This window comes from Cucumis melo, chromosome 6 (genome assembly GCF_025177605.1).
Source record: "Cucumis melo cultivar AY chromosome 6, USDA_Cmelo_AY_1.0, whole genome shotgun sequence".
In the NCBI taxonomy this organism is placed as follows: domain Eukaryota; kingdom Viridiplantae; phylum Streptophyta; class Magnoliopsida; order Cucurbitales; family Cucurbitaceae; genus Cucumis; species Cucumis melo.
In genome coordinates, this window is record NC_066862.1 from 33,690,819 (window position 1) to 33,706,578 (window position 15,760).

Here is a 15,760-nt window from a genome sequence, read left to right on the forward strand (position 1 = left end):
GTGGCGGCGCGAGGAAGAAGAAGACGAAGTGGATGAGGGTGGGGACGCGCGCGCGTTCTTTAGGGTTTGAATAATAATAAAAAAATTATTATTATTATATATATATATATATATATATTAAATAAATAAATAAATAAAATAATAATAATAATAATAATAATATATTAAATAATAATAATAAAATTAATATTAGATAATAATAATATTATTAATTTATAATAATATATTACTATTAAATTATAATAATATTAATAATATTAAATAATAATAATAATATTAATATTAAATTATAATAATAAGAATAAATAATAATAATAATAATAATAATAATAATAATATAATTAATATTATATTATTATTATATCAATTTACCCAAATATTAAATTTAAGGAAAATCATAACCCTAAATTTCTTTTTCTACCCTCTTCGAAGGAAACCGAGAATTTACACCAAAATTTTAAATTTCCTAATCTAATTACATAAATGACAAAAATTTACCTCAAAAATTCGGAGCGTTACAATTAATGTATAATAGGTGACATATAATTGTATGTTAATCTCCAATAAGCAATAGTTTAGATAGATTTGTGATTTGTGGTCGACAACAAAGAGTATTTTTGTATTTGTCTAAGGAAAACCATGTTAAATTTGTGATTATGGCCTTTTCTATTAGGAATTTATCCTAGTGTAGTTCCTATATGTGGTTAGTAATTAATTTGATTTGGATGTTTTTTATCTAATTAAATTGGTTAATTTGATATTTAGGACTATTGGTTAGCTTTTCTTATCAATTGGGTCAGGCATAAGTAAGTTAAAATTCATATATTGATAATTTGATGATCAAAATTTACATTGGACAATTCCATCTTTCTAAACAAGCTAGAATTTTGAGCCCAGCAAATTAATGTTAGGTTATTAATTTGTCGGAAGAAGTTACTCATTTTATTGTTTAAGTTTGAAGAGTAATTGTTTTTTTCTAAGATATAACACCATGTTCACAAGATTAAAGAACTTTACTATGTGAGGCACAGAAAACTTCAACAAATTTTGAAAGGGAGAAAATGGAGAAGATTGTTATATGGAAGCAAAATGCTAATAGAGAAAAAGTGAAAAAATCAAATCGAGAAGAAAATGCATATTTGTGGACTAATAATATTTTGGCATCCGAATAGTCACCTTGTTTCTTGAATTTGGTTATTTATGAAAAGAGGCATCCACCCATATGCTTCAACACAAAAAATGAGGACGATAAAGGATAAACTTGGAAAAGTAGGAGAATAAAATAACAACAAAAGAAAAATATAAAGCATATTTTCCTTTCCTTTTTCCAATTTTGATGAAAATTCATTTATTCGAGTACATAACACATATAAACAAGGGCTTTTTTTTTTAAGCCTACCACCCAAGATCGTTAGTTACCTTTTTCTTTTCTTGTCATATATACCAACAAAACTAATAGTAGGCACGACACACAAATTATTATATATTCACTCCCAAAAGAACACCAAACAATTCACCACACAACATCACAACCCCTTGTTAAAAAATAATTCAAACCAATTATAAAATAAATAAAAAAAAAAAAAACCCTAAGGACCCATCAAATTGCAATGTACACGATTACAAAAGAAGAGCTGTTGAAGTAGCAAGCATTCCAGCTAAACCAACAAAGGTGACGATAGACGAGGACGCTGCACCATTATTATTAGCAGGGGGCTCCTCGGCGATTGGGGACGGAGTTGGGTTCATCTGGACGGAAGCTTCGGGCGGTTGGGAACCGGTAGCTGGAGCCGGGGGAGGAGAGGAGTACTGCCTGGACCTATCAGCCAAAACAACCACCACCAATTTCTCATTCTTGAGGCAATTGTCTTTGATGCCACTTATGAAATAATGGGGGCCAGATTTTTCAAACTTGATGACAGTGTGGCCATCTGAAAAGTGCTTTATGGGTGATTCTGTGTGGCAATTTTTGTAGTCATCTTCGTTCACTAATAGCACTGAATCTTGCCCACCTTGGTAGTTGAACACTGCACCATAGAACATATATAATTATCCTTCTAAAAAAAAATAGGAGAAAAACTCTCTTTTCTTAGCGTAGGTTTAAAAGTGATTTTGCAATTGTTTGTCAGGTTAAAAATCACTCTCAATTAAAAATTTTGATATAATAAAAAATTATTTTGAAAAAATAATAAAAATATGTTTATAAGAATGATTTTGAAAATGAGGAAGTAAAATTTAACTATTTAAAAAAAAAAATCCCCCATTTGTATGATAAAACAGAAAATAGTTCCTCCAAAATAAGCCACCTGCTATAAATAAATTGTTGAATCATTTGAAGAACTAAACAGTACATATGTATCATTTTTTAGATTTCATTTCATTCTTATTTATTTATTTTTCTTTTTTTAAAATTGTTTAACAAGTTTTTAAATAAATTTCTTTATTTATAATCTATTTTCATGAATATTTTCTAAAAATTATAATTAAATTCAACAACTAAAATATATGTCTCTTTTGTCAAAAAGTTACAAAAAAAAAAAAAAGTCAATTATTTGAGATAATTAAATAAAGAAAATGTTAGGGAAGAATCTTAATTTTAAAAACAACACAAAACAAATAAGTTCCTCATTCAACGTCTTTTTTATTTAATTGTGCTTGCTTTTATAATAATTACTTTATTATGGTTTTCATTTTCTTTTTTAGATGAATTTTGAGCTAAATTTCAAAGAAAGAAAAAAAATTTGAAATATAATTATTTGAATAATTGTGATAGATGGTAAAGAAATGAAATTATTTACAAAATATAGAAAAAAACTAAAATGAACCGTAAGGAGTTCGATGAATTTTGCTATATTTTGTAAATAGTTTTAATACTTTTCTATTTAAAAGTTTTTTTTAAAATTTGGCTATTTTCTAAAGCACTAATATAAAGTAGGTGAATAGACAAATAAATCAATCAGTAAAAGTGACCTTGTTTATAAGTTTAATTATAAAAAAAAAAAAAAAAAAAAAAAAAAAAAAAAAAAAGTCATCAAATGAGGTTTAAATAGTTCAGTTTTCAAAATACCATAACATAAAATTACAAAATCATTTCTCAAATTACAAGGCTCATCTAAAAATAGTATTGATTCTTTCTCACTTAATTACACATTTTGTTAGTTCTACAAGTAAGAACGAGTAATTCAAATCTCTAACTTCATAATCAATAAAGCTATGCTTAAGTTGACGTTTTATTACTAAAAACCCATCATCAATTAGTTTAGATAAAGAAAATTTAGCAAAAAAGAAAAAAAAAAAAAGCAATCAAATTTGAAAATCATCACACACTTAAAAGAAAACAAAAGGCATTGGTAGAGAAATATAACACGATAATTAATCAAATTACCTAAGGAGTCACCAATTTGAAATCTTCTTGATTCAGCCCATTGATTAAGACTTTGAGCATTAGGATCTGAAGGAACTCCCCAAACACCTTTTGATCCTCCCACTTGAAACTCAACTCCACAAACTTTTTGCACAAACATCAATACTCCAAACAACTTCACTACAAAATTAACACATGCTTTCTTTTGAGAAAAAATTCCAAAATTATTGCTCCTCTTACCCATCATATTATACAAACAAGATCAAGAACACAAGAAGCTTATAATAATAATGGCAAGTTTTCCTAAGACAAAAAGAAGAAGAAAGCCTGTATATGAAAACTCTTAGTTGTTTTTGCAAAGCTAAGGGAGGCCTAAACCCAGCTTTTGTAGGCAAAGTTTTTAGGGATTTTTTTAGAAGATGTGGCAGAGAAGCTTTTGGCAACTTTTTTCTTTATTCTCTTTTACTTTCTCGGAAAATATAGCTGGCTTAAGGCTTTGGCTTCCTCTACAAATTAAGCATATATTTTTGCCTTTTGATGGTTATGTTGTTTTGTTTGTGATGAGGAATATGTAAACTTGGATTGTGGGATTATGCTTTCCCTACAATTTATTTCTAAGAATATTCATGTCTTCTCGTTTGGGTTAAGGCTATGTGAGAGTTAATATCTTGATTTGTTTTTCTAAATCTATCCTATTTGATGTCATTTGCATCACATTCAATGTTAGTTAGAATAATTATTTGATGGAAAGTATGAAAGAAATATATGATTCAAAAATGCTATCAAGAAAAGTTTGGTAAAAAAAATTTTCCATCCTCAGTAGTTGAACTTAGATCGTCGAGACAATTATTGTATGAATTTTTATCTCTTAACTATTTTAAATTTGTTTGGAATGACTTTTCAAGTACTTCAAACTATTAGAACTTTATTTATGAAAGAACGCTCTTTTAAATACTTATAAATTGTTCCAAAGAGAGACTCCAAATGTATATAGTTTTAATTTTGAATAAAAATAAATAAATCTTAGGAAATGGAATTCAAAACCTAACTAATTATATAAAACTAATGTTTTTATTGTTGAGGAATCCACACTAAAAAAAAATGAAAGAGCCTCTCACACTATTTATAAAATATATATGAAGTACTTCTCTCCTTCTCAAATGAAATTTGGAGATGAAACTTCAAATTATATTATTATCTATAGATATATAGTATTTACAGCATATAAAACCCAAAATATAGTCTACCCTATAATGACATAATGTATACATCTTTTTTGTTAAATAGTAATCTTTATATATATTTAAGATAGTATATTATTCTTTTACACGTGCGATTATCTTTTTAAAATGTTTAACTATTCACCTTCACATAGATTCAACTACTAAAAGAAAAAGAAAGGACTATTATACATTTTTGTATTTTAGAGAAACATAAAAGTATAAAAAGATGGTTGCTAAGGAAGAAAAGAAAGAACCAATTATTGTATAAAATTGAGAGAAAGAGGGAGAGAGATGTGCACTTTTAGATTAGTTTATCTTTATACCATTTTAGGGTCAAAATTGAGTTATTGCAGCTTCTATACTTTACGAATGAGAAAATATATGCATATACTTTATATGAAAGCCTATGGTTTAGAAAGATAAAGTTTCTAATTCTTACTATTCAAACAATACATAAATTATTACTTCAAAGTTAGATTATGTCATGTAGTATATATTTGTACTCCAGCTCGAATAAGTTGGTTTACCTTTTGATATTAATAATAAATACCAACTTCGACACATTTCAATGGCTTAATTATAACATGCATATGTCCATATCTTTTGCTAAGTTGTAGAAATAAAAAGAGAAAACAATAACAAGACTAGTTGAATTAAAAAAGAAAAAAGAAAAAAAAAACTCTATAAACATATTATAAGGGAAGGAGATCGACTCAAGATAATTTTGAAAAACTCCTCCAAAGTTATACTTGTATGGTTTTTTTAATAAAAGGAAATGGAAGACTTTCTTGAAGTGGAACAGAAACCTGGCAAATGTGGCCTCTTCCTGCCTTATCTCTGGCCCTTTCTCAACTGGTTTTCTGTACCTTTTTCTTTATATTAATAAAGCGGGAGTGATGAGGGTGCTAAGGGGTATCTACCTAATGGAGATGTTCGGATGCACCCAACTACCCCAACGTATCTCTTTTTAAAAAAAATAAAAGGAAATGGAAGACTTGTTTTAAAATCTTTAATGCATATATGAAAGTTGTTGGTGAGTTTTGACAAAATATTAGAAGTGCAGTTGTCTCATGTTAAAAGAGTTAAAGAAAATCATGTGCTTCAAGTATTATAAAAGAAGTCGATGACTTTAGTTTTAAATTGTCTAAATTATAAACACTTGAGTATTTTAACTTTAGTTTAGTTATTCTCTTTTATATTATTTAGATTGAGAGCGACATTAAAGAGTGTGAGTAGTAGTGAATAATAGAGTTAAAGGGTGTAAGTAGTAAAAAAAGCTTTCAAAGAGTGCTTTTGTAATTTGGGGTGGGAAGAAACTTCTAATAGATTATAACAATTTTTTTTGCATAGTGTGAAATAACATTTTAAGCTTGTGGTTCAAGTTGGAGTTTTTGCAGATAATTCTTGTGATTCTAGTTTTATTGATTCTTGGTTATTTTTCTTTTTATTCATGCAATAATAGTGAGAAATTAATTTTTTACCAAGTAGTATTAGAGCTTCAGGTTCATAGTTTCTAGAATTCTTTTTTAGTATGTTTGGTAGTTGCACCATGCTAAACTTCCACATCAAAAAAAGAGTTTTTGAAAACAGACTGTGCAAGAGTTGTTCGTTTATTTGCAGATTTGTTAAAAGTGAAACATATATATGTCAAGCTGTATACAAGTCCAATAAAGTTTGATGTGGAGAATCTAATGAAATTGGATTACACAGGGCCGAAGTGATACTTCTTAATAAGTGTGTTAAAACAATGTTGGTGATCTAGAGTTTCCGTAGTCATTCTAGTATATGCTCTAATAGATCTAGCATGAAGGATTAGGATTAGGAAGAGATGAATTTGAGACATGCAAAAGTACAGTCAGACTATATTTGGGTTTAAATATTCTTAGTAATTATCTTGGATATGTGACTTAAAGAAAAAACCTAAACATGCTCCATTAAACCTAAACATAGGATGTGTTTGGATTTGGATTGACGTTCTAAGTTTTTAAATAATTATAAACACTTAAAATGTCAATTCAAATTGATCTTTAAATTAACTTTAAGAACATGTTGCTCATTTATTTATATGAACAAATTGACACATATAGTGAGATAGTTTGTATGTATAACTCTCAACTTGTAAAAACATCCAAATAAGTTTCTCCAAAGACTATTGCTTTAAAGCGACTCTTGTATATGGGGTTAACCACACTTAGTCACTTTAAGGCAATCCAAACAGGAAGAAATTCATACACCTTGTACAAATAAGATAATATTGATAGCGTGAAATACCTTTCAACTCGTTATCAGATATTACAAATAACAAAGTATAAGGGTCTCGTTTTGTACTATGAAAATTTTTCTCCAATAATATCATTTTTCCTCTGTCTTTTGGACCTAATATGTCAGTGTGTCAATCTCTCTTTAGGTTTTTTTTGTTTCCCGTTGATTTCACATATATATGTCATATAATGTGTAGTTTTTAACGTCTTTTTTATTCTAATTTTGAAGATTCAATAATGAACTATATTTTCGAATCGTGTTTTAAACAAATATAGCAAAACCAAAGTGTTTAAACGGAGAAATAAGTTAATAGTGTAAGAATTTAGGCATCATTTGATAACCATTTCGTTTTTTGGTTTTTGAAGATTAAATTTATTTCCATCTTATTTTTTATAATAACTTGCATCTTTCTTAAGTACAATGTTTCAATTCTTAGCCAAATTCAATAAATAGAAAACAAGTTTTTAAAAGCTATTTCTTTTGGTTTTCAAATTTTGACTTGGTTTTTTAAACTAATGATAAATAGTAGATAATAAAGAAAAAAAATTTGGATGTAAATGTAGTATTTATAGACTTAATTTTTAAAAAGTAAAAATAAAAAGACCAAAGAGTTACCAAACATAGCCTTAAATTTTGAACCAAAAGTTTTATTGAGAGCAAAATTTTGTTTGTAATATCTTCACATAAATTTTACAACTAGGCATAATTTTCTACATAAGAACGTATGCAAACATTTTGTTGGAATTGGTGTCCTAAATGTCATGTATCTCATGATATGTAGTTTGATGTCAAACTATTTATCTAATAAAATAAGGAATATTTTATTCGACATTTAGATAATATTAATTCAATTGAATAAACTAAGATCCAAGGTTATATGATGTTACTTGAACAATATGTTGTTGACATACACAATTTGTTCATGTTCATGTTGTAACCTAAAAGGTGATCTACAATAGCAAATGGATAGAGGTTGGGTGTTTTATCTTGGTAACACAGAGGATACGACCCACTTTGTAATTGCTACATGAGATGTAAATGTTACAAACAATTTGAGCCATTTGTTCATGTGAAAACATGTGAGTGAGGATATCTTGTATAAGGAAGTTTATACATAGATTGGATTACGAAATAATTGGTTTCTTTTTATAATAGCGTTACTTGAAGAAACCAATATTTCATTAGGATGACCATAGGAGACTTTACCTTAATCCTGAGTAAGTTGTGAACTCTTGTTTATGACGATAGTTTTTTTTATATGTATGGATGAAAGTGTCATTGATAACCGACTTGACAAATCTACCATTTTGAGGGATTTGTTTGTGTTACGCTCCGTCCCGTCAAGCACTTCATATGACTAGGAGGAGGCATGTGCCACCTAGACATCCAATGTGTATCTCTCCGCGAGATGACTCATCAAACGCCTAATAAGCGAAATTCTCCAGACTCCATCGTAGAGTTCCAACTTGAACTTGGGAAACCTTTTCAACTTAGCGCAGCAAAAAACTCTAGTCTAAGCAGTTTAACTTAAATACCTAGCTTTCAACTTTTAATATCGACTTTAAAATGATAAGCTCTAAAAGAAAACAAATGTAACAACGGAAAATAATAAATTAGATGGAAAACACACTCCAATTTTATTACTTGGTTTAACACTTTACAAATACATCTCTTCCTTGTAAGCCACTTAGATGAAACCTAAATCCTAAGCTCCACATCTTCCATCACCCACTGGATTTTTATTCTTCGTGCCAAGATGTTCCTAAGTATAAGAACTTCTTTCCTATCTTTCTCCTTGCTTGCCTAGCTAGCAATCCATCTCAAGAACAAGACTCAACCTATGCACAAAACTGTACTCCAGCATCCCTTGAACGCAATAACTTTAATCCATTTGAAGATGGATAAATTGATCAGCTTTTCCATGCCACAACTCATCTTACCTTTCATTACCCGACCTCAACGCTCGATGACCTAGGGAAGGAAAACTTAAACATATAAATCAAATACTTAGTGAGTGAGGATTTTAGAAAAATCTTTTTGGGAATACATAAGTCGAGCATAAAACATTTTCTTTTCTCTAACGTGTGTTCTAACGCCTCATTTCATAGATCAAATTAGCTCCTATTATTCCTTTCCACCAAGAACATGAATCCTTCGCATCGCCAAAGCTACTGCGATTCCCTCTCACCAGTATCTTACAATTTTACTACTGTGACATTCACTCCATCTGCAGCCTCTGGGAAGTTTCTTAATTCTCACTTCTTTTTTGTTGCATTAGTTGTCCACACGATGCCATTCACATTATGTGTACACCACATAAGCATTGCTCACTTGATAGGAATACGGCTAATGATTTGCATACATTCACCACAATCAGTACAAAGAAAGCAATCATTTTCGCTTTTCAAATGACAACATTAATAATAACACAAAGATAAATGACATGTTATGCATAACTCAAACTCAGAAGGATCATTTAAGAAAATGTTCTCAAAACATTAGCTTGCAAATCACTTTTGCAGGAGTGTTTAGTTTAAGAAAATCACTCACGCAGAAGTGTAAAGTTTTAAGAAAGTCACTCATGAAAGCTTTTGGTCCTTTCTTTCTCCGAGCACTTCTCCTCACCTAGAATTTCCTCAGCAACAACTCAACTCTTTACACCCTCTCAAGGAAACTTTCAAATAACAACAACTCTCTTAGATCTCTTAGATCTTTGCTCCTATTTATACCTACCCTTTGGACTGGTTACTTTCTTTACCTGTCAGTTCAGAACTGCAACTTTACACACATCACTTTTCCATTTTGTGCCACATGATGCAACCAAACCGAGCTTGACTCGTAAGCCAACGATGAACCTCCGAATTTGAAATTTCCTCTAGACGCAAATCTTATCATCTCGGAAGCCAAACTTTTCCTTTCCTTATCTTCTCGGGAAGCCAAACATCTTTTTCCGGCCTCTTTCTTCCTCGCGACAGGCTACAACCACCCACTTTTTTTCAAACTTCCCTTCGCGTCATTTCTCCAGATCGCCTAACTCTTCCTGCGATAGAACCTCTATGCTACGCCATCTCTTCCTCCATCGCCTTCTTTCAACACAACTTCCTTCCCTTTTTATATTAGAATAATCATTCGTTTCAATTTGAAAGGATCACTCGATTTCTCGATGTCTTTCTTCTTCAACAGGACTCCCTTTCTCAGATTTGGGTCTCATAGTTTGAGTAGCGAGCTGGGAACACAACTACACAAGATGAAATTCACTTGTTCTCATTCTTTGGGATAATAGATGATTGCTCCCTTAATATATGATTTCGGGTCTTGAACCGACGAGGCCTCAACCTCTCACTAGCCTGAGAGGTGTTAGTTTGTAGTTGAACTAAAACTATTTGTTCATTAAAGGGATCAACAATATTGAAGGAGTTAGATGTAAATATAGGAGTAAACAGTAATTTGATCCAATTGTAGTTATGAGCAATTGTTAATGGTCAACTCACTATTAATTGTTTATATCCATAGACATAGAAATATATCTAAAGTACGAAGAGTACAACTATCAGTTTTTAGCGAAATCGTCATTAATTAATGAATATTGATTAATTTAATGAGATTAATTAATTAATCTCATATAATTAAAGCTTTTAATTTGTAGGTCAATTAGGTCCCTCTATTAGCTCACTCCTGATGATTATAGAGAATAATCTAAATTGTTCAAATTAATTAAAAGAATTTTAGATGAATATAATTAATATAAAATATAGTGTATTTTAATTTGATAAAATAGTGAATAATAGTTAACTATGGATATGGTCTATAATAATTCAAACTATTAGAAAGACATATTTAAATAAAATTCAAATATTAAATTCTTATGAATTAGATTCATATAAAAACATTATATAAAGAGATGTATAAATATGAGATATTTATAAATATGATTTATTAATTATGATTTAGTACACTAGATTGATTAATTAATGGTTAAATCACCTCTTGGATTATACTAGTTTGTTACTATGTGCTTTATAGTTTTATTGGAAAAGAGAACTAAATTATAAAAGTTCACTAATACAACTTACATTTGATAGTTAAGAAAAATTAAAAAATCTAAATTAATTTTTAAAAAAATCATAAAAATCAATGTTTTAAAATTAAGTGCGAATTCAGCACCAACAAATGGTTCGATCTTTATACTTAAATAAAATTAAGGGGTAAATTTTTAGAATTGGTTAATTTGGTGGTTGATAAAAAGAATTTTAAAAATTGACTAGAAAATTAAAAAATAAATTTAAAATGATTAAAAAACAATAATAACTAATATCTTATCAAAAGCTAAATTAAAGGCAGCTATAAACGATTTAATTTAAAGGTAAAGTTTATAATATAATACAATTGTGCAAAAGAAATTATTGTAATTTAACCTCTAAAATATATGGAAATATTTAAAATTACTTAATATGTAGATAATAAAGGGTAAAAAAAATGTTTGCTACAATTTGTCTACATTAATTGTGACTATAAATGTGATAACAAAGCAGCTAGAAATTTATTGTCATTTTGTGAGAGGTTTTTTATGGTTTTTTCGAATTGGCTATTCCTTCAGGTTTAAAACTAGATGATATGTTTACCAAGACTGTTACCTTCTACTTTTCTGATAAAGCTCTTAGTCATGTTGGCAGTCATTGATATCCACCTTCCAACTTGAGAGAAGGTAATAGAACCGTTTAATTAGCTATAATTAGTTGAGGTTGTTATATTAAACAATTTCTTGGTTATCTACTTATTTTGGTATAACAATTTACCAGTTGGCTTAAGCAATGATACACAAGACCTCTATTATTATATATACATGTACAAAAAAAAAGAACTAAACAAGTAAAACAATTTTTTTTTTCTTTAAGAAATACGAATATTGTTGCACTCACAAATGAATGCAGAAATCAACAAAAAAATTATATATGAAGGTATATTTGATATATACAACATTATGTATTTGCTCTTTCTAAAAAGTAAACTAGGATATATTTGATATGTTCTAGAAGAAGATGATTCGTACGATATTCAAAATTTTGCAAAAAGTTCTCAAGATATTGAAAAATACTCTTTAAATAAGCTAATTACTTGCAAAATTGCATGTAATTAGTTTCTTAAATCTCGACACCTAATAATCCACTAACCCTTGGTGGAATTTAGTGGGTTAGGTGTTTATGTCTTATGTAGCCGCCATAGTGAGATTGTCCAACAAAATGTTGAATTTTCTAACTAACTTTAGTCTAAGGACAATATGGTCATTTGACCATTTATGTCAAAATCAACATTTTGAATTGTTACCATTTTGTCCGTCTTAACTAATTTCGACCTCCCCAGTATGAATCCGCATTAATTTTTCCAAAACTCAAATCACTTTTAAATATAAAATCAGTCAAAGTTTGACTTTTCAAAGTAAAAAAGTCAATATTTTGATTTTTTACAATTTTGACAATTTCTATCCATTCTGAAATTTTGAATATAAATATGTATTTATATTTTTAATATTTAAATTACATTTAAATATAAAGTTTTCTCTCAAACTTATAACCGATGACTATATAAAATATATTCGATGGTTTTTCTCTATTTATCTAAATCAAACAATTCGAATTATTTTAATATATTGTTCTAAGTTAATTCCATATGAGCTAGCAGGAAAACCTAATGGACCTATAGATCATGGGTTCCAACGATTCGAGATTAACTGGTTAAACCCTTTTAGACCGAGCTTGTAACGCCCCGACAAATTTAATTTCCTTTTATTACTATTTAAGTGTGGTTATGGAAAATTTGAATTTATTTGAGGAACCTTATCTTTTGATTTGTGATTAATCAAGGTTTAGAGGCAAAATTATTTTGATTTGGATAATTAAATTGGGTAAGGTTGTTGATAAAGCATTGAGTAAGCTAATGGGTTGTTTTAATTGGAAAAAGAAAATATTTTGTTAAGGGGATGTTGTGTTGGATATTCCTTGAAAATTTAGGATATTGGGGGATTTATTTGGAGAGAGAAAAAGTTGTTGGTTTTGAATTAATTAAAGGAAAAGGAAAAGGGATATTTTTCTTTTATAAATGAGCCTTGGGACCCGTGCTTTAGAAAATCAAAAAAAAAAGGAGAAAAGGAGAAAAAGGAAAAAGAAGAAACCCTAGTCGCCACTCGCCGCCGCCGTCGCCTTCCGCCAGAAACCGCCGTCGGGCGTCGCGGCCGTTTAGCCGATCAGATCAGCCCGAGCCGACTGCCCCTTTTGAGCAGCCGCGCGTCGCAGACCGGAAGCCGACCATCGCAGCCGAAACCCTATCTGCAAGCCGTCGTCGAGCGTCGCCCGAGTCCGAAAGCCGTGCGCCGCGTCCCGTCGCTCGATCCGTCGCAACTCCGCCCACGCTCAACGGACTCCTGCCAAGCGCCGCGTCTCCTCCGGCGGCACGCCGTCGCATCACCCTTCGCGACCCGAGCCGCACCGCCTGCCGCAGTCGTCCCGCATTTCCGACCCAAACAAGAGACGCGCGCCTTCGACCCAGAACCCGACCCGCGCAGCCGCTCCGCGTAGCCGACCCGCGCCCGCGTACAAGCCGCGTCGCGTGCCTCCGCGTAGCCGACCCGCGCCGCGTGCAAGCCGCGTCGCGTGCACCCGCAAGTCGAGTCGCGCCTCCCTTCTGCCGAAAGCCAAGCCGCACGCACGCAGCTTCTGCACCGAGCCGAGTCGCCAAGCCTTTTGAGCCACCTAAATTTTGGTCTTTTCCCCAAGTGTCAGTGGTAAGTTTTTGGTAAGTCAAATGGGTTTCCTTGCATACCCAGACGAGACTTGAACTTCAACCTAAATAATTTAATTTAGACTAAATTAAATTATTCCTTTTAAGGAACGTCGTGGACCAATTAACTTGGAGCGTTGGACTTCTTCAGCAAGGGCAAGCGTTGCAAGCTCGACCTAGGGTAAGTTGTCCCAACCACATTTGTTTGGTCTTGGGTCATTTGGTGATTCAATTACGAGTTTTGGTGTTTTAAACATTTAGGATCTCGCTGCTTGGAAAGCACGTTTTCTGGCCGTTAGGGCTCGTTGAGCAAATCTCCAGGTAAGAGAGTTCTACTACTAGTTCTGTGATTAGAACCATGAGACCGCTTAGACCTCCAGTTATGCATGATAAAGACTAGACTGCATAACACATGTAATTAATGAGAGCATGATGTGTTTGATGATGTGGTTACATGATGGTATGATATTGTGATGATGTGACTTGTTGTAATTGTATGTTGGATATTGTGATGGTTTGTGAAATGGCGATTTGACTGGTCTGATTACATGATGATACTATGTGCATGTATGTTATGGTTAGGGTACTTATTAGCTTAGCCTATTAGAGTCGTACCTGCATGGGTGTCCTTCGGGATCACCACCTATTTAAGGTTGTGTAGTTCGACGGGACGTCAGTCTAGCATGGATATAGATATGATTCGAGTGGTTCGACGGGGTCCTCGCATCCCGATTGTCTTAGTGTCACCCCTGGGTTCACTACAGACCAGTATGTCTTAGGTGCTCCCCCGGGACATCGAAGACCAGATTTTCGTTCCTACGGGAGCGCATGTTGCACGTGTTCGGGAACATGTCAGAGATTGGGTACCATTTATAGGACTCTAATAGGAAGCTAACAGGCACCTAGTGGGACTAGTAGTGGATCCCTTACTGAGTATTTTATACTCACTCTCTCCATGTCATGTTTTTCAGGTAGAGGCCGAGGTAGGGGCAAAGGCAAGCTGGTGAGCGACCAGAAGTGACTGTGGCGAGCCATAGGGATTTCTGCTTCCGCTTACCCCGTTTTAGACATTTTGTACTTGAGTTTTATTTTCTTCCTTATTTACTATTTCATTTCTTTAAAAGTAGATAGGGCCCGAGTAGGATTTTAACATTATTTACATTTTCCATATTATTCTGATTTGATTTTCATAAATAAAATTCTGAAGTTTGATTCGTTTTAACTAAACTTTATGGCTTAAATCATGTGTTTTACCTTTAGTAATAACTTCGGCTCAGTATAAGGAGTTTGGTTGTTACAGAGCTAATCAACATTCGTTAACTAATGGGTCATTTCACTAAAGTCCCATAGTTGCACTTTTCTCACTAATAGATATATTTGTGTTCATCTAATATAACCATGATCAGTAAGTTAATCCTTCATAGATTATTCGTAACCTCGACTAGGCCAAAATACCGTTTTATCCCTGAAATTACATCTTCCTCCTTAAGTCCCATTGATCCAATATTGAACAATTGGTTTTAGGTCCAACCTATAAACCGAATCCCCCTCGAGCCAATGAGAGGGTGGGGCTCTTCATTCAAGATTTGGATCTAGTCCTTAACGGAACAACATATCTACTAACCTTAAAATGGGTAGGAGTAAATTTCATCTTACACCCTATGTCCCTAGCCATCCACCCGATCTTACCCTTTGAAATGGGAGTCTTATTGGACCAACACTATTGAGCTGCCCTCACCTATGCATATCTAAGGATAATTACATATGAATAGAAATTCATAATTAGCTCAAAATTAAGATTAAGTTACCTAGGTCATCGTAATCAAAATAGTCAGTTTTATATAGTCAATGGTGTTATAACTTAAAAGTGACTATTTCATTGTTCCAGTCTTATGTTATTTTATTTTGAGATAATTAAGCATATTGAAATGTTTTAATTAGTTTTTTAATAATAAAATTAAATTAAAATCCAATTATCTTATGTTATTTTATTTTGGTATAAATCTCTAATTTCACTTTTGAGATAGTTAAGAATATTTAAATATTTCAAAAATTTTGATTTTATCTTCAATTTTAAAATTAAAATTTGGGTTCAAAACCTAAGTAAAATTAACTTGCATATATGGCCTCCATTTTT

The 15,760-nt window shown here is 31.5% G+C and overlaps 1 protein-coding gene across 1 annotated transcript; it reads right to left on the bottom strand.

Annotated features, from left to right (window-relative positions):
- Nucleotides 1–1,283: 1,283 nt before the first annotated feature.
- On the bottom strand, nt 1,284–3,898 carry LOC103501603 (early nodulin-like protein 3). The gene is made up of 2 exons (XM_008465216.3): nt 3,386–3,898; nt 1,284–2,027 (listed from the first exon to the last, which is right to left on the bottom strand). Exons 1-2 carry the CDS (start codon nt 3,609–3,611, stop codon nt 1,621–1,623), a joined length of 633 nt encoding a protein of 210 aa, XP_008463438.2. The 5' UTR covers nt 3,612–3,898; the 3' UTR covers nt 1,284–1,620.
- Nucleotides 3,899–15,760: the final 11,862 nt, after the last annotated feature.